The sequence below is a fragment of the Cyprinodon variegatus genome, unplaced genomic scaffold (genome assembly GCF_000732505.1).
Source record: "Cyprinodon variegatus isolate N-32 unplaced genomic scaffold, C_variegatus-1.0 Scaffold260, whole genome shotgun sequence".
In the NCBI taxonomy this organism is placed as follows: Eukaryota; Metazoa; Chordata; class Actinopteri; order Cyprinodontiformes; family Cyprinodontidae; genus Cyprinodon; species Cyprinodon variegatus.
The window spans coordinates 936,379-962,720 of NW_015150713.1; the positions used below are offsets into that span (position 1 = coordinate 936,379).

General features: G+C 38.5%; 1 protein-coding gene across 4 annotated transcripts in view; it reads right to left on the bottom strand.

Annotated features, from left to right (window-relative positions):
- Positions 1-26,342, bottom strand: part of whsc1l1 (Wolf-Hirschhorn syndrome candidate 1-like 1) — a 39,533-nt gene that overhangs the window by 12,643 nt on the left and 548 nt on the right. Inside the window, exons 2-16 of one of the 4 annotated variants that reach the window (XM_015382578.1) lie at positions 18,114-18,958; positions 13,282-13,554; positions 13,036-13,198; positions 12,806-12,960; positions 10,906-11,526; positions 10,659-10,824; positions 9,833-9,933; positions 9,533-9,578; positions 9,320-9,450; positions 8,970-9,095; positions 8,606-8,732; positions 8,309-8,509; positions 5,354-5,533; positions 4,680-4,826; positions 1,757-1,913 (exon numbers count right to left, since the gene is read on the bottom strand). In XM_015382578.1, the coding sequence (XP_015238064.1) occupies positions 1,757-1,913; positions 4,680-4,826; positions 5,354-5,533; positions 8,309-8,509; positions 8,606-8,732; positions 8,970-9,095; positions 9,320-9,450; positions 9,533-9,578; positions 9,833-9,933; positions 10,659-10,824; positions 10,906-11,526; positions 12,806-12,960; positions 13,036-13,198; positions 13,282-13,554; positions 18,114-18,914 (3,395 nt within the window). In that variant the 5' untranslated portion in view covers positions 18,915-18,958. The remainder of the gene's footprint in view (positions 1-1,756; positions 1,914-4,679; positions 4,827-5,353; positions 5,534-8,308; positions 8,510-8,605; positions 8,733-8,969; positions 9,096-9,319; positions 9,451-9,532; positions 9,579-9,832; positions 9,934-10,658; positions 10,825-10,905; positions 11,527-12,805; positions 12,961-13,035; positions 13,199-13,281; positions 13,555-18,113; positions 18,959-26,342) is intronic. The other 3 variants (XM_015382579.1, XM_015382580.1, XM_015382581.1) reach the window with 3 other exon arrangements.

A 26,342-nucleotide genomic window follows, 5' to 3' on the forward strand; every position in this document is an offset into this window, starting at 1 on the left:
GACTCATTGACTCAAATACAATCCCCCACACTAAGCATGCTTGTAGCGACAGTGGAGAGGAAAAACTCCCTTTTAACAGGAAGAATTATCAAAGACTTGCACACTTGATGGCAGTTGGTTCAGCCCAGGGATGGTACAACCAGACATTTGTTGTTGGGGGTTTTTGCCAGGCGTTTGGGTTTTTTAAAAGACCATTTCCCTTAAAAAACAAAAACAAAAAAAAGCTTGAGTACTTAAAAAGCTGCTTTTGGGATTAACTCAGTTTATCCATAAACAAAGCAAAACCTTTAATTCCTTAACACCCACCTTTTTATAGCTTGTGCACAAAGGTATTGCATACCAAAATTTTCATTGTCCAGTAAAATCACATCATAACTGCCAAATGTTTGTGATATATCTCATTTGAAAGCTAAGACTTTCAAGCTTCTGGGAATACGTGTACAGACTCCACAGGTTTTACACAACTAGAGCTGTGTGACTTTAAACATGTCCAAAAAACCCTTTATATATATAATAAAGATAAAAGAATAAAAAAATGCTTTTTATGTTATTGCTTTTGCATAATTTATAGTTGAGCTCTCCCACTTACTTGTTCTTTATGTTGTGGACAAAAACTGTAGAATTTCAGATCTCTAGTCATCAGCATTGTGAAACTATGACCTTTTTTGTATGTAAAATGTCCATTCGGCACAATTGTGCTAAATTTGGACTAAATGCAAACTGGATTATTTGAATTTTATGACTAATTTGACAATAATAATAAAAAAAAATTCGATGTTTAGATATACACAAATTTCCATTCAAGCAAATATTCTAAATTTCAAGCTTGAGTAACCGCTTCTCCTCTCCTCTCACTCTTTAAACAGAAAAATAATCCCTATTTTTTCAGCCTGCCCCTGCACTTCTGATGCATCATTGCAAAGCTTATCTATTTGGCCATCATGTCAATCAAAGGTATATTGTTCCCTGTATTGTGAAGCACCAGTTAAACAAAGAATACATGATGCATTCATGGGAGAGCCTTTATGGATAGTCAAAATGGAAGTTACACTCAATCTATGGAGTAAATAGGTAGGTGAATACTTCCACACAGCGTAGATGATCTAAAATGTGTACTTTTTTATGGCAGAAAAAAAAACACCTTTGGTGGACTATTACGAAACTCAAGATAATTTTTGGGGAAATAAACCTGATATTACTTTTCAGTAGAGTGTTATGGATCAAATTAGCCTATTTTTGCCATTATTGCTTTTTTTTTTTTTTTTTCCTGATCGCCAGAACAGAAAAAAAAAGGTAGGACTTAAAAATCATGAACTTTAAGATGACAAATTATTAGTTTTTGTAGTGTATGGGTGGCTTACATTTTGGTTTATGGTCATTGATGATCTTAGTGTGATATTTGAAGTGGAAAAAAATGTGACAGGAACAAAAAACACAGGCAATGTGTGAGTTAAGTTGGAGGAGGGGAAGCTTTTCTTTCTTTTATCTATAGAAGTGAAAGAAAAGCAGGATAAACCACAAAAAGCCTGGAGATCTATTGATGAAAACCCTTAAAAAAACTGCCTGACTATTTGAGAGAAAAACTTAAAAAATAAGAGAAGTTTGGCACATATTTTATGATGGTGTTTTTAAGAAGTGGCCTTTTTACCATTTATAAAGACAAAATATAGACAAGAACTTTAAATTCCATATAACACACTTAAAAAAAAAAAAAAGCCTAACCGTCAGCAGTCTGTGATCAGCATGCTCTGCCTACCTGTAGTTTCCCAGTTTGACCCAGACAATTTGTTTGTAGTGAGGCTTCTTCCCTGCCCTGCAATCACTGCAGGACCAAGCACCTTCTGGCATCTCCATCTCCAGACACTCCGGGTGGAAGGAAGCTGGGCATGAATCGCAGCACAGCAACTTGCCTCCTACATTTGAATGGATGTAAACATGTGTTTGTGTGTATATGTAGGTGTGTGTTTGTGTGTGCATGCGAATTGGGAGAGTGGGTATGCAAAGAGAGGAGGAGTGCACGATTAGGTGGATGCACATTAAACACCTGGACAAACTCTGAATCTCATTTGCAGACAAGCCAGAAAATATCATTTCAAATCCTTATTTTCTTTAAATGTAGGCAAATATATACTTTTGAAATTAAAATTTGGTAATTATTTTTCAGTAAGCAAATCTAAACAGGATATATTAACTTGATTAAATGCTGCTGTGACTGTCATTGCATATAAATAAATTAAAGAAAATACTCAGAAACTCTTCTAGGTAACAGCCTCTATTGGAGCTGTTACATGTCTTACAATCAGATTCAGAGCAATGTACCAAGACCAATCTATGGGAATTACATGCGGCAGCACCGGAAAACAAAGTCAGCCAGCAAGCTAGGAATTATTCAGGGTTATACTCCAACAAACATTATTTGCAATAAGCAGGCATGCAGTCCTGCTAGAGAAGCGAACTTGTCCCATCGCACAGCACCTCCTGCAGAGATCGGCTTGTATGGAATCCAATGTTTACAATATTCCTGTTTCTGATTTCTCTTTTATTACCAGTTTAAAAACAGTTGGAATCATCTTGTCTTAAATGCACACAAATGACTGACTGAGGTTCCATTCCATCCAAGACGAGTTGTAAAAAAAACAAAAACAAACTAACACACATAGCTGCAGTGAGCATGAAAGAGGTGAAGCTGAACAAGACCCTTTCAAATAAAACAAAAGTGAAAAAATAAGCCCGGAGTGATGAAGCAGAGAAGCAGTGCACCTCCAGCAGTGATCCACATAGGGCAGAAAAAATAATCAAAAAAACAACCAGAATTAATTAACCCAGAACATCTTGCAGAGGGGAATCATAGAGAGCTACTTGAAGTTTGACGGCTGGTTGTTTCTGCAGCAGCAAAACTCCATCATATTTAGTTTTCTTTTTGCTTATTTCTAGGTGCTGTAAGCACCCAGATTCTGGAGTGGACCCCATGCAAGAACAATATCGCAAATATTAGTAAATATTATATTTTTCTTCAAGGCCAAAAGTCTTCATAACGAGAAACAATCTGGACCAGTCATTGGTCAACCACAGGAGCCACATTAATTCTAACTTAAGCATACATAGATATCTAACTTTGAGTTCTGAATCCAAGTACTTAATTTATTTAATTTTTTTCTTTTTTTCAAGTTTGAACTAAAGACTTTTAAATATTTATTAAATTAAATGAAATGTAATAGATCAATATGAAGCGGTGCATCACTATATAGTGAAATAAATTGAGACCCTGTTTAAAATCTGCATTTGACGTGCGTTACAATTCAGCCTTATTTACTCCAAAAGCCCTAAATAACAATAAATGAAGGAATTGGCCCTGAAAAGTCATCTAGTATCTGACTGAGTATTTTAATCATGTTTACAGGCTTCAGGGGTTTCCTACAGTAAAGAGCATCAGAGAACCGCAGGCAACAGGCAGCTCAGGGACAAAGTGGTAGAGAACATCCTACCGTTCAAGTTCCAAAAATGGAAAAATGATGGCACAGCTGCTAAGGAAGGAGACTATTAAAAAGAGAAACAGCCAAGAGGCCTGTGGTAACTCTAGAGGAGCTGCAGGGATCCACTGTATGCTCAGTGGAGCATACATATCCATGCACTCCAAAATACTGAGTTGAGAGAAAGTTCCTGAAAGATTAAACATGTGAAGGATGGTGCCTGAGCCAGATGAGACTAAAACCATTTAGCATAGAAGGAAAATAGCAGTTAACATTCTCCATCCACACAAGTGACAGTGGTGGAAGTATTATACTGTGGGGATGACTTTCAAAAAGAAGAATGAGCATAAATCTCCAGATGTAGGAGGGTGGTTCTACAAATTACTGACCTACATGAGCAGAAACACTTTTTATATTATCATTAAAAACAACATATAATCTGTCAATATTGTGTTGCCTGTCACCTTTGGTGCTACCAAGACAAAATGTGGAAAGACGGATGTGCTGAAACACTGTGGGAAGATGGGGCCTTATGTTCAGAGTAGGTTATGATATGAGAACCAAGGGTATATCTGTTGATTATTTTCAATTAATGTTTCAATTATTCAATTAATAATCGGATAGCCAAAGGTTCCTTAAAGAAGATGTTTTATTAAAATAAACCAGGTTTAACTAAAACTTTTCCCCTTCAGAAATTCTGGATAGAGGATATTAACAGAGGAAAACATTTTTTCATCTTAGATGTAAAATGCACATTAAAGGCTTTTTAATAAGCATCTTCTAGCACCAAGGCTGGGTAGATTTGTATCGTTTCTGCTCCTTTTACAACAGGTCCTGTGCATTTCTCCTTTTTGCAAGGTAACCTATAACCTTATATGCTTTAATTAACTCTCAGATTCAGACAGAACTCCAGGCGCAGCTTTAGCGACTGTCCACTAAAAACCAACAGTCTGGATGATAATTCTTGCATGAGGCCCAGTGTTATCTGGAACTGGGACGCGGTTCATTTGTGTCACTCTGCATTGAAATGAACTGCATGTGTAATCAAGTTAATTAACTCTTCACCTGAAGGCTTTGAAATAAAAGACGTGTGCAAAAAGGGGGAAACTGGATCGGAGCGGGAGCAGGCACGACACAGACACAGACCAGGGGAGGACGAGGGGAGGGGAGGGGGGGGGATCAAAGGAGAAAGAAAAACTGTTCAGTTACCTTTCCCAACATTCTTTTTGGTAGCTGACGAAGGAGAGGGAATCATAGGTAATTTCAACTCAGCACGATTTGACTCAGTCAGAAGGTAGTGGGACTTATAGGCATATGAACTTAATATGGTGTCAGTAAGGTCTTGCACTAACAGCCCTACACAAGACACACAGGAAGAGACGAGGGGTGAGCCGCAGTCAAACTCGAAAAATTAACCAAATTTCACACAGAGAGAAACACACGCACAGCCTCAAACACACGTAACAGATTCAACCAAAAGTCTGTTGCGACGTAAAATTGGCCAAACAATGCACTCGACTCTGCGTTTAAGCGTCGGGCCTGATCTCCGGATTAGAAAACCTGTTTTCTGCCTTATCTGTGTTCGTCCAAGTAGAGTGCAGTGTAAAAAGCCTGGGGTTAATAACTTTACAATGGAAAACAAAAGCAAAATGTCACAGCAAAGTCCTAAACATGAAACATAAATTCAAACATCTACACATTAAAAGGCAATGCAAAATCTGACTTTCCCACCCAGCAGACACTCTTGCAAAAACGACTGCATTAAAAAGTTTTCTAAAATACGAAAAGAAAAAGAAAAAAAGATGAATGAGCTGACTCAGGGGTAAAGCCAGAGACTAAGCTGTGATGAAGTGAAGCTGGAGTGTTAAGTGGTGGAAGCTTACCTCTGGCACACAGAAAGCACCAGCCCACGTTGACGGGGGAGGAGAGGAGGCCGTTCTTCTTGGCGCTGCCGTGGTTGCTGCAGATCATGATGTGATGGGTGAGGATGACGCTGCCAGCAGCCAGGCAGCCGTCGCTGGGGTGATAGGCCAACGGGCAGCGGATGCAACGAATCAGACGGCCTGGGAAACGACACAAACCTTTGTAAACATAGGTCACATAAGACGCGGTAGGCCTTCTCTCACTGATCATTTAGTTTTAGATAAAAAATAGGGAGGTCATATTCATTTAGGGGCTTAAGATGTAATTAAAATGACAGAAAAAAAGCAGCCCTTTATTGTGCTTCGGATGATTTTTCAACTCAGACATTACTCACAGCACATTAACCCCAGTTACTTTGAAGAAAAAAAAAAAAAAAAAAGGGAAAGTATGTTTATATTGCACTCATTGGTAGCAATGGAGCATTCAGGTAGTGATGTATTTTTCTGCTCGTAAACTATTTAGACTTCCCACTTATTTCCCTTTTTACCAAGGCATTAACCACAGCTGAGTTATGTTTTCCCAGGATGAGATCACCAATTTTCACTTAAATTAAAACCTCCTTTTTGATATGTGCTCTTTCCCAGGGTGGCATAAGGAAGTGGGGAGGTCACATAAGAACCAGAGAAATTAAAAAATAAATAAGTTGTTTGCCAGTTGGATCTTATAGAGGTTTTCTATTATCTTGAGAAACTGCAGCCTTCTGCTTGCTGTCGGGTAAAGGGAAGTTATTTTGTGGGTGTCGAGCCGGACGGCAATGCATTTTAATCCTAAACAAGAATGTCCCTGCAACTTGATTGGTTGGTGGATATGGCAGAAAGTGGCCGTTTCTTCTTCCATCTATCCTGGAAATGAAAAACACTCATAATGCTATAAATACAATGCTATCTGTTGTAGTTTACAGTGAGCATACAGGGCTATGCTACATATTCCTCCTTTGTTAAATGAGTTCTGAACGGTGGCTACTAAATATGATGATGACAATATCTTTTAAAATTACCGGTAACCCACTTTAATCAACGCTTTTCTATCATTAAATGTTCTTCAGTTATGTATAATACTAATGGTTAATCAGTTTTTGGATGTAATGTTAAAGTTATCTTTTAAAAGAGGTAAAAGAACATCAAATGCATTTATTACTTTTGTTCTTGATAAATATTGAGAAACTAGAGTTGCTGAAATTTACATTTAAATCAGGCAATTTGAAATCAAACTCAAAGAATTTTCTAATTGCACATTTTAAATTGAATTATTAAGAAGAATTGTAAGTTGCATTAAATTCTACTTGTATTTATTATATACTATGAAAATTCAAAGAACAAAATTCCTTTGATTATGAATACCTTTACTAATCACATATTTAAAAAGGTTATTCCTTAACGCATTTCCATCTTCATTTCCAACTCTTTCATTGGTTAGACTGCCAAAACATGATGACCAATGAGGGAGCTGGTTGAATCTGAGCAGCAACAGTGATTTAATTTTACTCTTAGACCAGAAGGATCACAGAAAAGGTAAATGGTAAAGCAAAAACAAAGTTTCAATTGCAAAAAGGATTTTAAAATACAAGATGAAAAAGAAAATTGAAAAAGGAATAACCTTTTTAAATGTTTGATTAGTAAAGGTATTTATAATCAGATTTAGGAATTTTGGATTTTAAAACTCCATTTAGAAACAGGATTTGAAAATACATTTTCAAATTCCAGTATTTAATAATGGATTAATGAATAAAATAAAATTCACACAAGACATGTGGGAATGACGACAGTCAGAAGGGCCTTGCTGGGGCACTACAAACATGTCTGCGCTGGAGGACTCACCTGTTGATAGCGCAATTGACTCAGTTTTAGCCAAAATAGTGACAATTTCTTGTTTAAAAAAAAAAGCAAAGAGAAGCACTTTGTGCATTTGTAGATAGGAAAGATGTCTGCTTTTCTTCAGACGGGTTTAGAAAAAAGTTCGATTTATCAGCTTACTCCACTTGTTGTGAAAACGCTCAGGAAGCTGCAGACGAATCCTATTGTGATGCTATGATTGGCTGAAAACGTATCAAGGCAGGCGGGTGCTAGCCAGCACGTCACCCAATCAGCTCGAAGGATTGTACTAAACGTTCCTCCTTTCCAGTCAGACTGAACAGCAGCCATCTCATCTGGCTACCGGCATTTAAACATTTAATTCACAAACAGCAGAAATTAGCACATTTAGAAATGCAGCTCTGTTTCATTTTAATACTAATAGGAAAGTTAGTAATCCTTGATTATTTCCATTAAGAAAAATTATTAATTATCATTTCAATCTTTTTTAGAAGATAATTATGACTAAATGAAAAGATGATTTAAACCACCAAACTATGGAGGTAATGACGCTGCTACTACCATGTTTCTAATATATTTTGATATATATGATAATCTATCAGTCCCTTTTTTTTATAAAGATCCTTGTAAACGAGAGTAATATAAACTCATTTAGTTTCTTTACTATATGCAGAGAAAAAAATGGGGTCATTGTGTCCCTTTGAATGACACAGGCCATCTCTTCCCTTTTCCACATGGTTTATTTGAGGCAGGATGACTCATCATCAATTTCCAGGAACGTTGCATTAGTTGTATTTGTCCCCAGTGGTCCTCCAGGTACATCTTATTTCAACCAAACAGAGAACTGGATGTTCTGTATCACAAAATACTCACGACAAAACAATTAGGGAACCATGGAGTCATTTATCAATGTGTATCTGCTCCAAAAATTACTTCAGACACACACTGTATCTTGTTTTATGATATGGCACCGTATTTATAATGTCAAACCAACTCAACACTGAGTTGGTTTCCTAGAGATGAATGTAGGAAAGGTTCAGATTTCACCTTGAAAAGCTGGGTTACAGTCCGCTGATTTAAAAACGGTCAAATAAACTGCTCTACCTTTACTGGCTCTCTGGACGTCCCGCTCCAGGCAGCAGGTTGAGCAGCTGTGCTGAGGGCAGCAGAAGCCTCCACCAGAACCGCTGGTGGTGCCTGGCAATTTACGCACACAATCCTCGTGGTAGAAGCATCCGCATCCAGACACGGAGCAGCGAGTCACCTCTGGGTCCACTGATTTACAGCTAAAACAAGGATGATTGCCTATAAGATAAAAAAAAAAGGGAAACATAAAAAGTGTCACAAGAGAGAAATACTCAACTCTGGATACGTAAGAGGAGGCCGTCTCTTTGCTCTCACCATTTCTACATTCACTGCAAGTGAATCGGCCCTCTGGAGGCGACGACAGGCCCAGACACTCCAGGTGGAACTGTCTGTTGCAGTCACCCTCACACACCACTAAGCCCTCCCCATACACCTCGCAGATCTAGACAACACAGACATTTGTTAGATCATCAAATGACTCAACGTGTGCAGCCATGCTAAAGTATTCACATTTTACAGAGCGACACAACGTAGAGCAATAATGTGAACAGTGAAGGTGGATTAAACTGAACTCAGCTAAAATCCCAGTAAAATACATGAAAGCTTTTTAAGGTTGAAGAAACAGGTTATAGCTTTAGCTGGGCGCTGTATGAAGTAATCCAACAGAGTTCAATTATACCTGGCAAACCGTGTCTCTTTGTCCCGCACCACTGTCTTGTCGGGACAAACCGGAGTCCACAGACTGAGTGTCTGAAGCATCAGCATCTGCTGCAGCTGGACTGTCGAGGCTCTTCCCAAATAATCCCTGGAATTATTCACAAAGCATCAGAAGATAAGATTCACTAAATAGAAACAAAATAAATCATTCAACTCTAATATAAGGATGAGAGTGAAGTGGTGTTTCTTTTTCTTTTATGTTTTAAGCTAAGAAAAAAAAAAAAAAAACAGTCTGAGGGATTTATTTTGTTATGTCACTTTGCTTTTCAGCTCTGTGTTCCTGTTTGTCTGCGAGTGTCCTTTGAAGCCCACCTGTGGGTCGTTGAGACCCCTGGAGTCGGAATCAGAGGTATCTCTGTACTGAGATGAAGCCATTTCGACGTCTGTTGAGGCTCTGCTTCGCTTCTTCAGGGGTTTGCAGGCATCAGAGATCTCACTGGCTCCTTCAGAGGGGTTGGAGGGATTTCAGATGTATAAAAAGGAGTTTGTTGTTACGAATTTTTCTTTAAAGTGTATTTTTCATACCTTTCTGTGAGCCCGTCTTTAGCGTAGTTTCCGGAGCCATCTCAGCCTGAGAAGAAGAGTTTTCATAGTTAAATTCACAGCTCTTACATTTATTTAATGTTTTCTCTATGTAAAAAAAATGCATCTGTAGCCATTTAAAATGAAATGTTCACTGTGGGATCATCGGCTCATGTCTTGTTTTTTTTTTCTAGCATGGTGTGCTGAACTGAATAAGAGAGAAGCAAAATCTTCAACGTCTTCCCTGCTTGCTGGCTGCTTTTTAAATGTCTGAACAGCAGGTTAATAGAGGTAGACTCATACCTGCTCTTTTTTGGTTTTCTTCTTGGGGACAGGTTCGGCGCCTCTCTCTGACTCAGACCTGCTACGGACTGACCGCCGCTGAGGCTTCCTCTCCTGAGAGCCTGAGAGCAAACATAAATATTTAACATGCCTCATTGTTAGTATTTTTATTTTCAAATGTGGTCTAATATTAGACCTGTAAATATGTCGCACAGAAAAAACAAAAAAAAAGTCAAATTTAATTTGGCAATCTGGGCTAAAATGAGCAAAAAGCCCTCAAAATAAACCTCATGGCAGCATTATAGTCTGAAAAATCGTTCCAAAGAGTTTTATTTGCTCCTATTTCTACTGACGGCTCCACTCCAGGTTTTCCTTTGTTTCCATGACGTTGGCTTGATCTTCTAAAGCTCACATGATGTGTGAAGAGCTGGAGGCAGCTCTGGGAGGACCTTTTTTTTTTTTTTTGCAGGTTTTTGCTGAAAGAGATTTTTATGACACCAAAATGCCATTTCACGCTGCAGATCTCTTAAAGACAGATTTTTTCCCCTTCTGTGCTATTCTACATACAGTGCATGGGGACAAAATTAACTTTAGCCTTCCAGCAACATAGTTACTGTTGGCTAAGAAAAACGGGTCGCTCTGTCACATCATGCTTATACCTAAGGCATAGAGAAGGTCTTGACTTGGTATTGAAAATTACCTCAAAAGTCAGATCTTCTGATTCTTACAAGAGATTGAAGGTTTTTTTTTTTGTGTAGGCTGCTTTAATAAAAGAGGAATTTGTTTTAAGGGTACTTCTTCCTATATTTAGCCCAACATCCTGCATGGATGCGCTTTGTTTACTCACCTTGAGGACTGCTGCTGGGTGATCCGGGTGAAGAGGGTTGTTGATTTGCTGATTCGCTCCTCCTGCTTGCAGGGGAGCCTCTCCTCTCATCGCTCTCTTCCTCACCTTCGTCCCCCTCTTCCTCATCCTCCTCCGGACTGGGTTCACGTTTGACTCTGCTGTCCTGCTGAAAGCAACATTCAGATCAGAACTTAAAGTATATTTGCACCATTTCTCCGTCCGTCTGTTAACACCCAGTTAGACCCACATCAGGTGAGCAGTATCCCAGGTCAGGCTGCCTGGTATCTTTCTCCACTTTCTCCTTCTTCTCTTCCTCTTTCTTTGGGGGTGGTGTGATGTTTTTCTGCAAGAGGGGCCAATCACACTTGGTGATCTCCACATTCAGCCTCTTCATGGTGATTGAGAGAGGCAGCAGCTTCCTCGCAGCTGCCGTTTTCCATGGCCTGACCGGCGGCGGTGGAGAGTCCTGTTTTGCGTCAGAGCCGGTGTTTGGCTTCGGAGAACCCCTCTTCTGTTGTTCTCCCCTGTGGTTCTTCTCTTCCACTACGGGCTGTGAGTTTGTGCTGTCCTCTGTGTTGGAAATGCTGCACTGCCTCCGTGGCAGCTGCCTCCGTGGTTGCTGCTCTCTGCTGGGTGATTTTACGCTCACCTCCTCTTTTTTACTGACCGAGCCGCTGGAGCGCCGGCTCCGTTTCTCAGCCTTGATGCTGGGCTTCTTGGTAGGCGGGGCCTCTTCTGGGACCGGATCGACGTAGATGAAGGTGTAGTTGTCGATCCGCTCCTGCCGTGTCATGAGGAAAGCATCCTCAGCGTGTCCGACACCTACTTCCCACTGAGTACGCTCCCTCTGAGGGATGGGCTTCAGAAGCTAGAAACAGGATAAAATGGAGCATTTATTTATTAATAATAATTTATCAGGAATTTATAAAAGTATAAAATTTAAATACTACAGTGCAGCTCTGCAGGAAAATAAAACAATGAAGCTGAATTATAAGGAAGCACTTTAAGACTAATAAGGTGATTAGCAAAGAGCTATTAACTCAACCTTGGCAAACAGTCTGTGAACGACTCCCCACAAAGATGTAAAACTGAATCATTGAGCTGAAAACAAGTGAAGCAGCAGCAGAAGTTCAAAGCCAAGCATTGATCAAAGACTGCTTTAAGACGTCAGAAAAGTCAAACTATACAGCAATCACAGCTTCTACAACAGTCAAACAGAGGAAACTAGGCCAAACCTCCTGTCAAGATCTAGCATTTTAAATCACATTTGAGTAATATTTCTAATTGTTTATTTAGCACAAGTGGAAAAAATATGGAGCAGGTAGTCTTTTCAGACATAAGGCTCCTGAACCAACATGGTAAATTACTACATCTTCATCATAAAAGTACATGTTAAAAAAAAACAGTGTTTGGAAGTTTACACTTAATTTTTGTCCCACCCCTTTTCTGGTTTAACCTTAGTCATGATATAATGATTTCCTTCAGTATAATAGGAAGCATAAAAATATTGTCTTTAAACTAAACAACACAGTGAACTAGGGTTGGATAATTAATTTTATTTGCAATATAATCATAATTTAACAAAACCTTATTTTCAAATCGCAGAGCTACTCAATTGTAGTCAAATTACAGTTAGCAAGAGTAAGACACTATATTTCTCCCTCCAGCCCTTTGGGTGGCAGTAAAACGCATAAAGTGGGTTTACAGCCACAGAGAAAGGTAGAGAGTGTTGCAGCTAGCACACTGATCAAAGCATGCTAGTAGAAGTAAGCATTTATTTCACTCAAAGGTTAAAGTTAAATCCTGCAGCAATGGACTCTGGAAAAAAGTTTTCAAAAACTGAAAGCCATAGGTGAAACATTGGAGCCAGTGCAAAAAAAAAACTGAAATAAAATCGCAGTTTTTGTTGAAATTAATCTCAATTTTAATGTCTGGCAAAATCGTCGAGCCCTACTGGAAACATTGATATCATAGCGATTATCTTTAATTTAGGTTCAGATTTTTATAAAGTCCTCCTTTAAATGATTTCAAGGATGTAAAGACTTTGCAAACCTGTGATTTTAAAGGTATCCATCCGGGCTTGAATGCCTCCCCTTCATGTTAATATACTGATGAAATAATAACATAATCCTTCTAAAAAGACATACTTTTTGCCTCTCCACAGGGTTTGTGGCTTTGCGCAGCGTCTCGGCCTGAAGCTCATCAAACTGCTGCTTCCCTTGGTATGTGACTATCCTTTTCTCATGGATCCAGGCTCGCTCTGCAACGCTGCCGAAGAATTGGACATGATATTCCCTATGTCCTGTTGACAAGAGGAGTTACAAGCTTAAGCATTGAAAACACAGATGGAGACGATTGTGCAGTCAATAGTTCCTACCTCTGGTGTTAATGCGAGTGTGGACCTTCATCTGTGGGTCTGAGGATACCATGCAGGGCCACCAGGGATAGGTGCCCACCTTGGACCACACCAGATCTCCAATCACAAACTCCTTACAGAACCCCGTCTCCTGGATCACTGATGGATGATGGACTTTAGGAACCTAAAGGCGTAGATGAACTAGTTACTGGTCTGGTTCTGACCAAACATATGGCGATTGGAAATGAAAGCCCAGCTCTCTCATACCTTTGGTGTTTTCGGTTCAGTTTTAATAACGGTCCTCTGAGGCATCTCCATATGGACCGGCGGCGGTGTCGGCAGCGGCTCACTCTGAGGCCGCAGTTCTCTTGGCTGCGGCTGGATGTGGGTCTCCTCCATCTGAGCCGTGGTACCGGCTTGCTCTAGGCTCTCCTGAATAGTTTGCTGATGCTGAATCTGCAGCCTTGCGCTCTTTTTCCTCTTCTCCTTCTTCCTCTCGTGTCTGCGTTGAATCTGATTGGCCTCGGTCTTCTGAGACTCCTGAAGATGAGACGGAAAGTAATGATGACAACATATGTGTTTTTCTTTAATATCATTATATCTGAAAAAAAATAAATACCACCAAAAAAACAGCATCACCATCGAAAGAAAAAAACAGACTGAATATATTGGAAAGAGCTTTGGGGTTCTGAGCAAGAGCATGCACAATGTTTTTAGACGCATTTTGGTAAATCTATAAAAAAGGGTAAAGATTTATAAGTGTTGTAAGTGTCCATACCCATAGATCAATATCCGCTTGAAGAATCGTCACAACTGTTTGAGTTGCACTGAACTCTAGCAGGTTGTCAACAAGGTCCTCTCTACATCTGACTGTTATCCAACTCTTTCCGCAAACCAGCTACTTTACAAGAATCTCACAACTCATTGCGGTCAGTGATAAGCAGCGCCTGATTTTCTCAAGACATGACACTTTAATTTAAGGATGAAAACTTGTTTTGCAATCAGAAAATACCACCCCATAGACCTCGTTTAAATGCAAAAAAAGGCTGAGTGACACTTAAACTAGGAGCCATGTCCTTCTAGCCTCAATACCACAGATGCACAAGCCGTAGTCGAGCTTCTAGACAGATTTAACTCTAAAACATGATTCCTCGGGTTCCTGATCCGCGATTAGTCAGTGTCATTAGATTCAGGTAGGGTCCAGGTGGTTCCAGATTTATTAGATTTTCAAACAATGAAGATCTCAGTGCTTTACAGGACCACCAGTTCAGCCACAATCATTTAGTACCATTTCTCAGATTTGTATGTTTACATCATCCATCCACTCTGGACAACAAACTTCACATTCCTTCAAGTGTGTTAGAGCAATGATGAATTATTTTATAGAAGAGCTTTTTTCATTTCTGATATTAAACAGCAGCTATTTTGATTAAGTTTTTTCCCCCCCCTGATACTGCTACTGCTTTCTTAACATAAAAAAATCTGTATACTCTACTGAAAAGATAGAAAATAAGCTCAGCATCTGAGAATGGCGGCAGGTCGTATAAATCCTCTGTTCAGTTATCACGCTCATATGGATTAGTTCTACTGGTTGTAGAAAGTTTTTCAAGATAGAGAATCTTTGCAACTGCTCTTACCTTGTCTTTTCCTTACTACGCATTAAACACACCAAAAATGTTAAAAAAAAAAAAGAAAAAAAAAGGGGGGAATGGTGACTTTAGCTCACCATGCACTGCAATAATCATATGTGCTTTTCAAGCCCCATTTTAATGACATTTTATTGTCTCTTAGTAAATCAATAAGGTGTTTCTTCTTTGTTTTGTTTGTTTTTTGTTCGTCACCACTTTAAACATCATCACTGTTTTGACACCATAACCTTTTCCCCCCTTTAGATCAGATTTGCTAATAGCTGGAGCTGCATAACCCTGCCTGTCTCTACCCGATCCGTCCCGGAAGCACGATCCGTTCTGCGCATGAGCTATCAGCTCATTTGTGCGCATCCAGATATACATCCGGGTCGTCCTCTATTTTATTTAGTTAAAAATACCTAAATGATGTTTTCCCTCCCCAAAAATAGTAAACGTACTAAAATATAATGTGTTAAAGGTTAATAATGTATTTCCTGAGAAAATGAATGCCTTAAAATCCTTTCTGCTTTATCACTTGCCTCTGCCTGATCTGCACCGGAAATGGGATCCTACGCTACTTTCAGTGGCTATCTTTTTTAGCTTTGGATTTAACCATAAATCTAGTCTTTTTGAGTTTTATGTTTACGTTTCGTTTTAGCCTTATTATATATAGTGCATAATCTAAAGAAAGAAACAACTAAAATGCAGATAAACATGGTTTAATAATATTTTGCCAGACTGCTCTGAGCATGTCTGATGATGACTTCAGAGAAGCACTTTAATGAAAAAAAAAAATGTTAAAAGCATAAAAATTGTCTCACAAAATTCATAAAACATTTTTTTAAAGATGTGTATTAGCATTCTTTGGTGAGTTAAGGATAGAAATAAGTAGTTTTAGTACCATAATTACAGTATTTATGGACACCCGGATGTACATCTATTCTCGCATGCGCAGAATGAATCGTGCTTCCGGGACGGATTGGGTAGTGACACTGCCTGAAAGCTGAATTCTCATAGTATTTGTGAGTTACAAGCACACGAGAATCCATCTTCTCCTGTACTCGTTTTAATCATTTCAAAAAGGCCATAGAAGGGTCAGCCAATAATGCTGCAGTATTACAGTTTAAGACGGGACATAAAGCTGTGAAAAAAGCAAGAGATGCCGAGCCTTCAACCAATTTAAAACAAACATGGCAGCTCAGGAGGACATATGTGTAGCTGCTGCTGTGAAAAATTGCAAATGGCCCGTTATGTAGCGCCTTTTCAATTTAGGAAACTCCAAAGAACTTTACACTTCATTCAGTAATTCACCCATTCAAAGTGAATAATGTTCCATTATTGTTTCAATCAAATAGTACATTTTGTAAATGAATATTTTAAAAAAAAGTAATCCAGAAAAGGAACAGCTGAATCAAAAATGTGTTTATTTTTTGGGTTTTTTTTAACGATTTTATATTTGAAAAAATGCTTTCTCCTAATTTCTCATTTTCAGGTTGTGTTTTAGGAATTGCATTCTCTTCAAATTACATTTTAAAGATCCCAGTCTCTTCCTGTTCTGTGGGGGGCTTTCCTCTGGAGTGAAGACTGTCTGCATGCATGAACATTTTCATTGGTCCAGAGCAGGCATTCTATTGAGGCTTCAAATATATGCATCTATATCTGGTTGCTTTTTTATTTATATTTCCATTAACAAAATGAGTTCTTTGCTTTCAACAAAATATCACTCCATAAGATGATAGCTTGTAACCAAAAACGGACAGAAGCAAGGCTGCCATACACAGGTGACCATCTACGGAGGACACTCTTACAGACAGAGCTTATGTTAACCCTCAGGCTGCAGGATGAATTCTTACATCCTACACCTCTGTCACCGTGGTTTCTCATGCCGTCTTCTGCTATTTCCTTTGTTACTGTGATTGGCTCAACCCAAACTTTGGTAGGTGAGCACCAGGTGTCGCTTTGCCTAATCAGCTCCAAAAGTTCTGCATAACAGATTTGTGTGTAATGATGCATAACGACATGTAGAACTACACCTGAATGCTACACATGATCAACCTTAGGTTAGAAGCTGCATATCATTAGCAAAACAAAATGTCCAAACTACAGTCCACCGGTTTCACCGTCTCAGAAACTAAACTCTACATCAGGTGTGAGTCACAGGATGAGCTAAAGGCCATTTAACTGACACCATGTAGGGTGACAGTGAAATTTTAATAAGGCATTAAAGTAGCCTTTATTATATTGTCAGCCAATGCCCTACCAATAGGGCAATAAAAATGTAATAAGATATGCTTTGCATGTATTGCCTAATCTGTGATAATAACCTTTGATAGGTTAGAAAATAGGTAACAAAGAGACCTTAGTCATGCGAAATCTTTTAAAAAGAATTTTTTTTTATAAAACGAAAACAGGTGAATCTAGAACTTTTCCACTTTATGAGTTCTGGATAGAGCACATTGAAAGACGATTTTTTATTATTTTTTTTTACCTTAAATGCAAAAGGTCAACATATTTCTTTTTATTATTTTGTATAATTACTTCTCCAAGTGATTTGCTCTATGTGCTGAGGTTCTGTTTGTCTCTATACTGCAGTTAACGATTACTAAACCAGTTGATGATTATTCCATAATCGACTAATCAGATCAACTGTTTCAGCCTCAATATATCAATACCACCATTAGCCCCAGCTAGCAATTCAAGGCTAACGTCACGTTAATGATCATAAACAACGTAAGTACATAAATCAGGGACGAAGTATCCCCATATTACACTATACATGTGTCAGTATACATAAGCATAGAGTTAATACGTTTACATAAATGTTGGTGACTGAAAAGTGTGATTTTCTCTCTTCAAGTCACAGAATAAAGCAAAGAGAAGTAGACCTGCGTGCAAACACCATCAAACACAGCCGACTCTACCATCCAGCTATGAAAATAAAAGCAGATTGAGGCCAGTCCTACCACCAGTGGAACCTAAACTGTCATTCATCTAGAGTGCAGAATAGAGGGAAATGCACTTTCTAAACAATGTGTGATTGAATAATTCTGTGCACTTTGCAGTTTCTGATTCATTTTTTTAACAGATGCAGCTGCTGAGAATACAGCATTTATTTTTGTTTGTTAACTGGTTTGGCTAGTGTCATTGTTATGTGTGTAAAGCATAGCCAAGGAAGGAACACTTAAGTTAATTTTGTTATTTTTTTTATCATGCTTGCTTAATATTATGCAAAGCATACAACCTCAAAATGTAGTTCTCATTGTTTATTGTATATATTTAGGGTATTTTATTTATTAATAAAAATATTTCTGTTAAATTTTGGGGTCTTTGTTTTTATTCCCCTGGTAACAAAAATGTTATTGTAAAAAAATATTGTGACAACCCTAATTAAAAAAAAAAAAAAATATATATATATATATATATATATATATATATATATATATATATATATATATATAAATTATGTTTTACCTGCAGCTCCTGCAGCAGATCCCCACACAGCGCAGACTCAAACAACTCTTTTCCATTCTGATAAGTCTTAATGATCTTCAGCTTGATCTCTGGAGAGCTGGTTTTCTTCAGGACCCCACCTGGGGTGTTGGATGGAGCAAGCGCTGGCTGAGATGGAGTACTGTCCACTAGGGAGGGCGGAGGACTGGAGGAAGGCAGGTGTAGCAACTGAGAGGGTGGTAGGTTGTGGCTAATGATGTGAGGCGTCTGGGACAGTTGGTGCTGGGCGGGCAGCGGTGGTGGGGGAGGACTATGTCGGTGTGAGTGGGTCTGTATGTGAGGTGGGTTCGAGTGGAAGGGATGTGCGTGGTGGTGGTGGGGGGGATGGTGGTGGAGGTGTGGATGATGTATGGGCAGTGGGGGAGACACAGGAGACAGAGGTCTGTCATTGAGACCAGGTCCTCTCAGGACGGTTCCTTCCACCGGCAGGAGGCCGTGTTCCCCGTAGCTCCGTATCGCTCCGTAGCCATTAGCCGAGCCATTGGGGAACTGTGAGTACATGGAGAACTTAGGCTGGGGCTCGTAAATGCCCAGACCAGGGGGGAAGCCATTCGGGACCTGTGGCATGTCCTCCGAGGCTGATGGCGGATAGGAAAACTCTGCATCCAGGGCAGCATCGTAAGAGGGACCGCTATCTTCACCCGGGTCACTGCCGGTGTCGCAGGAGCCGTCCTGTCTGATGTTAGCTGAGTCAATGAGCTGAGGGGGTTGCTGAATTGTATTTCCCATGATCCCTTGCATGAAAGAGAAGGAGAAATCCATTGTTGGGCTCCTGCATCCTTAACTGTCTTTTTCTTTGACTGGACCTGTGAACAAAGATACAAAAAACATTAAGACTTTGATCTCTTAAAACAGTTTGTTTTTTTAATTATCTCAAATTGTATTACATGCATCCTTCACAAGAGCATCTTAACATTGCTATTATCAGCACCCATTCACGTTCTGAGAGATCCAGCTTCTCTATTCTTATACCATTTTAACATTAATCTACACATTACACACAAAAAAAACCCCTAAACATTTTGACGCACATTGGGGTCATATGATGCAATTAAAAGACGAATCTAATTTATTTCCATTGTGTAACAGAAACCAGCTACTGTGTGTCTGATCAACTAAAACTCAAAGGCCAATAATCCTTTAATGATGGAGCAGGAGGAAAATATGCTGTAGGTTCTCAGACAGAGGAATCCCTTCTGAGGACATTGTATTTCCAACATCCTTTTTAAGCTTTTAAGTTATGGTCCTGATCTTTAAAAGCTGTGAACATCAGGACCTTTGGAACAGTGAATCAGTGTTTCTAGACACTTGTTCAAGCAGCGTATTTTGTCCAAGTTTTAGCTCAGGTTTCCAAAATGATCAGAAAGGCTAGAGAGATAATCCTTGATGCACAGATGGAAAAAAACTAATTCTTATTTTTTTGCTGGATTAAAAAAAAAAAAAAAAACTTCTCTACCAAGAAACTTTCAACCCACATTTCCTTTAATCCTGGATATCTGTTGCATTTAGGGCTAAGTTTTAGATTTACAATAGTCTTTGAAATATGGGTCCAAAATCCCTACAGCAAAATAATTTTTGGAAACATATTTGCTAAAGTGTCATGCAGGGAAATTAAAATATTTGACCCGGTGGGTAAATTCTCACCGCCTTTGGTGGAGTTTCAGGTTGTTGTACTGATGAAAGAATATAAGGAAAGAAGTGAGCAAGTATAGGTTTTTACATGTCCTTAGAAATAAATTAAACTGGCTAAATGTGAAATCAGTATTGGTTTGTAATAACTTTATAATGCATCTCTACTTATTTGTTGTGCCACTTATATTTTAAAGCTAATTTGTTGTGCTTGAAAAGTATTCAAGTATTTGTGATCCTTTTGTTACCCAAAAAGTCAGAAATAATAAGTTAGAAATTGGATAAATCAACAAGAACATCTATCTACATCAGTGATGTTAATTGATAGATGATATCGCTCCACACCCCCCGACACTTATAAAAATATTTCCTTTTCTAACATTGCCCAAGTATTAATTTAACTTTTAGCCATTTACCAATAGATAGTTCTCGAAGTAAGCGAGTTAAAAATTCCCAGTGTTGATAGGATAGCAGCAGATCAAGTTAGATAGTAACAGCATTACTTGTAACTTTACTAAGGCAATTGTTATTTATTTTTTAATGTACAATAGTTTTTTCAAAAGCTTAACTCCATTAAATTCACATTTAAGTATATGTACTTTGAAAAAATATGAAGTAAAGATGGCTGTCAGGGTCTCTTCTACATATAATTACTACCATGTCAAAATAAAATGTCACACCTTCAGAATAAATCATATGAGATATAGAGTAGTTAATGAAAATGTAAGGCTGCAACTAAACATTATTTGCAAATTGATTAATCTTTCCATTACTTTTTTGATTAAACGATTAATAATCAGATAGCCAAAGATTTTTAAAAGAAGACTTTTTACGAATTCAAACCAGGTGAAGATAAAACTTTTTCACTTAAGGAGTTGTGGATAGACCATGTTGACAGAAGAAAAGATTTGTTTTATCTTAATATGCAATTTTTTTTTTTTTTTTACAGTTTTGGTATAATTGCTGCTGTAAGAGGGTCGCCCTGTCAGCTAAATTCATGTTTTACAGTTTCTATTCTCCAGTTAATGATTAATCGATTACTAAATTAGTTTGCAATTATTTCGATAATCTATTAATCCGATTAATTGTTTCAGCCCTATACAAATGTACACCTTGTAATTCCAAACTTTAACCATATTCAGAGTTTGAAGTTAAGTATAAAATTATGAAACATTTCAATTTATTTTGAAAAACCAACTTCATTATTTCCTTCCTGTCTGGCTCTGAAACTGAATAGAGTTCTGCGCTCTGGTTTCAGGAAAATCTAGAGACAACAGTGTAACGCCTGTCAACTTATCGAAATTTTCGCTGTATTTAGAGCCTTTCAGACTCCTTAAGACTTTGGGTTTTCTGGCTATTCCCAAATTGGACAAACTGCAGCTCATGCCTCCTGTTCCTTCATCTTTCATGAAATCAATAATAAATTTTCACTAAATTTTAGTCATATTACATTAAAAAAGAGAAAGACTATAAATATCTCCCTGCAGCTCTTTAGGTGGCGTTAGTTAAATGAAAGTGGGTTTGCCGACACACAGAGGAAGAGAGTTTGCTGATCTTTGCATGATAGTAGAAATAAGAACCAGATGTTACAGTGAAGTCCTGCAACAACGGATGGACTCTGAAAAAGCAAACTTTCAAAAACTGAAATATCTGCATGTCTGTGGTTAGTGCAACAGAAAATCATAATAAAACTGGAAACACAAAAGTGGTGGAAAATAATCGCAATTTAGAATTTTAGCAAAATCGTTCAACATTCAGTAATAGTAAGAACAGCATCATGGAAAGAACCTTGGGACTGCTTTGCTGAATACAGGCAGCTTTAAGGCCAATTTATGCTTCTGACGCACAGCCTCGGCAACCGTTAAATCTGTCGTCGCCGCGCACTTAAAAAAATCCCGACCACGCGTCAGACGGTTGCAAACATGCGCAGACCTCAAGCGGAAGTGCGCAGACAAAAAGCAGCTGTGATCGGTCCTTGGTATGCCTTTCCGGGTGACTGTCTTAAAAACTGAGGAACAACTACGTTGGACAACTAAGACGCAAGGTTAATCAGTCTTTTTGCCAACTCCATTAACAGAACCTGGTCCTCTTGGATGACTAGCAACTCTAAATCCATCTCCGTGATATCTTGCAGATGAGCCATTGTTGTTTTGGAAAATAAACACTCCCACCAGCACCTCCAAAGTTCTTGTGACCATGCGCCAAAGTTCTCATGAGTTCTCGAACAGGCTCCCCTTTGCACTTTGGCGGGAAACTGCTGTGCGTCCCTAGAAATTCCAGACCAACAGACTCAAGCGACATTTGATGTGTGTGTTTGCAGAAGTATAATCTGCCTTTTAGTCCTTCTGGACTGCATTACAGGACACAAAAATACATGGATGATGCTGAAGCTCTCCGTCATAAAGCCAAAACGATCATTCAGGATTTTTTTCCGGCCACATTTCTTCCTTGAAGATGATGGGTCCCCACTATCCTTCCAGTTTTTAATAATGCATTGGACAGTTCTTAACCCAATTTTAGTAGTTTCTGCAATCTCTTTAGATGTTTTCTCTGCTTGATGCATGCCAATAATTTGACCCTTCTCAAACAGACTAACATCTTTTCCACGACCACGGGATGCGTCTTTCGACATGATTGTTTAGGAAATGAGAAGCAAGTCATTGCACCAGTTGGGGTTAAATAACTTGTTGCCAGCTGAAAGATAATCACCCACCCAGTAATTATCCAATAGGAGGCTTGTACCTATTTGCTTAGTTGAATCCAGGTGGCGACTTTTTTTTTGGCCAGGCAGTGTATGAAAGGGTGAACATTTGCATGTGCAACGGAGTACAGGGAAAAAATATTGTATTCTTGTTAAATGGCATGCTTGCATAGGCATAAGTGGTGCTAACATTTCATGTAAAGGATTGCGGGAAACGGAAACCGCTAAGCAGCAGATAGCAACGTTGGTAGGACCTCATGCTAACTGAACTATGTTAAGAAGCATCTTGCTTCATCTTCTTACCTCCTTCCTTGCTGCTAGCTCTATTTGGAAAGCACTTATGGTGACAGCTGACAAACGACTGCTTTGGCTTAAATTTCCTTCCTAATTTGCGATAATCGGATTGAGCCAGTGTCTCCGTTGTTAGTCCCTGCCACTTCCAAAGCATTGACATGAATGGATGCAATGCACATAAAAAACTCTTGAATTATGAGTGGCTTGAGGGAAACAAGCTGGGGAAAAAACAAAGCATGCACACAACACTGTACAGCACCATTGTTGTTATTTTCTGAGTGTAACGCATGCGTGTCTGTATAGAGGTGCAGCAATCGCACAAAGATATGGGGAGGCAGTAAGCGGAGGAAAAGCATAAACAGTTTGGAAATGTTCTCATTCGTTGGACCTAGTTTTAAAAATGTTCCATTACCCTAGCTGTGTGTGGATGATACAGAGGTGTGATTAAGTATTTTTGAAATTAGATTTGAGCTTGTCTTTGTGTGGGTGGAGACTGAGACACAAGAGACTAAGTTAAATTCAGCTGAATTTAACTTTGACCCATAATTAAAGTCTACAGGAGTTTGAGGAATTCAATGTGTTCGTGTTCTACCGTATTCTGAGACCGGTCATATAGTGTGACCCTATGTGGTGCAATCTGTATTTCAACATAGACTTCTTTAGTTTTAGGTTTAAATCAGGTTTAATTAAGGTTAGTAGACAGCAGAGTGTTTAGACAAGTTCCCAACTGCATGCTCTTTAGTCTCAATATTTGATGGGTCACAGAATGTTTTGTAACACTGGTATTGTCTCCAGTTATAGAGTTTTCAATACTTAGTTGGCAAACAGCTGTTCAGGGTGAGATGGCCGTTACCGCAGCTGGAACAGAAACCTAAAAACATGTAAACGTTTATTTTGGGTCACATTTTGACACATATCAAACTAATGTCACACATGTGCTTCTCTCTCTTACTATTGCAATTCAGTTTAAACTATGAGCTTCAATACTGCCCCAGCTCCATCACCCACAACTTTTATCCAGGAAGATATTGACATGGAAAATTTTAATTGCTGTTACAGGTAATGCCTGAAAGATCCCGTGTCCTAAATTGAGCAAATATTGTTGTTGAAGAGACATTATCTCCACCTGAACCCCTCTGTCACTATATGTATAAGGTATGGGTCTCAAGTACAAAGAAATACTATCAAACTATAAAAAAACATTATTAAAATGCAAAAAAAAAATGATCACATTAAATTTATTAGCTTACTAAATACTGAATCCATGCAGCAGTTGGCAAATGTGAAACAATGACCTCCAATGGGAAAAGGGGTTTACAGTAATGGGCAGCTATAAAACTTAAACTCAATAACGCCAAATGCAGACAACCAAAATGACCTGTGGTGGTACTTGGCACATTTTTTCCCCCAGTTAGAGAATGAAAGAATGTCCCATGAAGTAAAAATTCCAGCTGGGAAGGTCAGAGGTTGCCAAACAGCCCAGTACCCCAGTAAAGCTGGGTACTGAACATACGTTAAAGACAGTTGTGTGAATAAACCAGCAGCATATAATGTTCCTTTGGGTCTGAACACAAAATGAAGTGAATTACTGTGTTACTAGCAGTAGTTAATCTGTAGACCAACAACGAAACATGGATGTGATGTCATTTCAAACTCCAACAATCATCAAAACACCGACAGACTGGTGTGTTATTGTGTTTATCTGAATCTCTGCAAGAACCAGTGATGCATAAACCATATAGATATATAGATAGATAGATGACAGAGATGAAATTTGCTCGTTTAGGCATTTGTTTGTTTTGTTTCATTCAACAACCTTACATCACTGAATCTACAGTACATTTTCTCTTTCAAAGTTTGCTGACCGAAAAATCTGAATCTGTCAAAAATCAAACTGGTCAGGCTTCATAGAAAAACATGAATTGGTATCGGCCAGTGAGAGTCTGATTGGTGCATCTCTATAAAGCCTCAGAAAATGCAGTTTATCTGCAACCACTTTACTATACATAAGATACTGTATATATAGATAACCTTAAATCTCTTCTTTATTTTTTACTCTTTTATTTTTTTACCATCCACTCTATGTCTGGATGCATTGTATATACTTCATGCACCTTTTCCTCCTTTGTGCACCTTCTGCTGTTTATATGAGCCGATGTCACAAGTGAATTTTTCCATTGTGAAATCAATAAAGTTCTATTCTATTCCATTCTAGTCCAATGAGACAAAGAAAAGGAGCATGTCAATTCAGTACAAGTAGCAGCAGCAGACAAAAGCAGGTCAAGCTATTTCCAAAACAAAGCATTTCAAATAATAAAACATTTATAAAATCTCCAGATCTAATGCATATTTTGGAAGGTTTTAAAGGCTATAACTGTTGTTTTTTTAGTACCAACATGATGCTTCATGATACTTAATTTCTTAGCGTAAAAAAAAAACGTTTTTCCAATGTAAATAAACTATAAATGATAAGTTGAGTCACAAATTAATTAATTGATGCTTGGTTGGTACGAAATGTCCTCTTGCAGACAGCTCTGATTTATATCTGGAAAAAGTAGGCAAGAAGACCACCATAGCTGCAAAAGATTGAAACAGCCAAGAGGAGGAAACAACCAGATCCCAACTGGTAACACACATCTCGATGCGTTAAAAAGGGACAATCATCTTCTTTTATTTAAAGTTGAATGGGAAAATAGAATCCATTGAGAAATTTTAGGATATATTAATATTTGAAGATACAATGCAATGTAATGCATACATACTAAAAGCCTGACATCCATAAGAAAAGAGAGGGTGATAGATGCCTACAAACAATTACAGGTAATTCTGTCAATCAAAGCATTGCATTCTTATACAAAATGTTAAATTAAATTCAAAGCATAATGCATCGATTATTGGCAGCTTGTTTATTTGTGATTTTAGTCACATTAACACGAACACATGGTAGCCAGCTTTTACTAACAAAACAAAGAGCTGCTCCTCTCGGTTGATTTTGACACAAGTAATATCTGCGATGGTCGATAAATCAGGTTTAAAAGTGTAAAGTGAACTGATCCACTCAATGGGACTGGACGTGTGGACACAGTCAGGCTACTCAGCAGCAGAAAGGTAAATAATGTAAACATCCATACGGTGTCGATTAGGGGTCAAAAAGCCACCGACATCGATTAAGAGGATAAATTTCGTCCATAAACGATGTAGTAAATAATAAAATCTGGAGACAAATGTGTCGATGTTATATTGAAGCGAAAGTAAAGACAAGAAGAAAAAAATATATTTCCCTGAATGAGGTTGTAGCTTCCGATGTTAGCATCAGGCTACTTGGCATTAAAAATCTAAAATAAGAGGATGTTTGGGGTTTGCGGAGATAAAAAATCTGAATGTAAAACCACTGTAGGCTAATTAATAGTCGGACCCACACAGCTAGGTGCCCCCTGTTGTTCAATAATGCGGGGCTAACATGAAAGAAGATGCTAATGTTGGCTAACGCTGGAATCCTAATATGGCTGCCTGTGCCCCTTTAAATCAAATTGTCTGCCGTGATTAAACCTCCATCACTGGCGGTT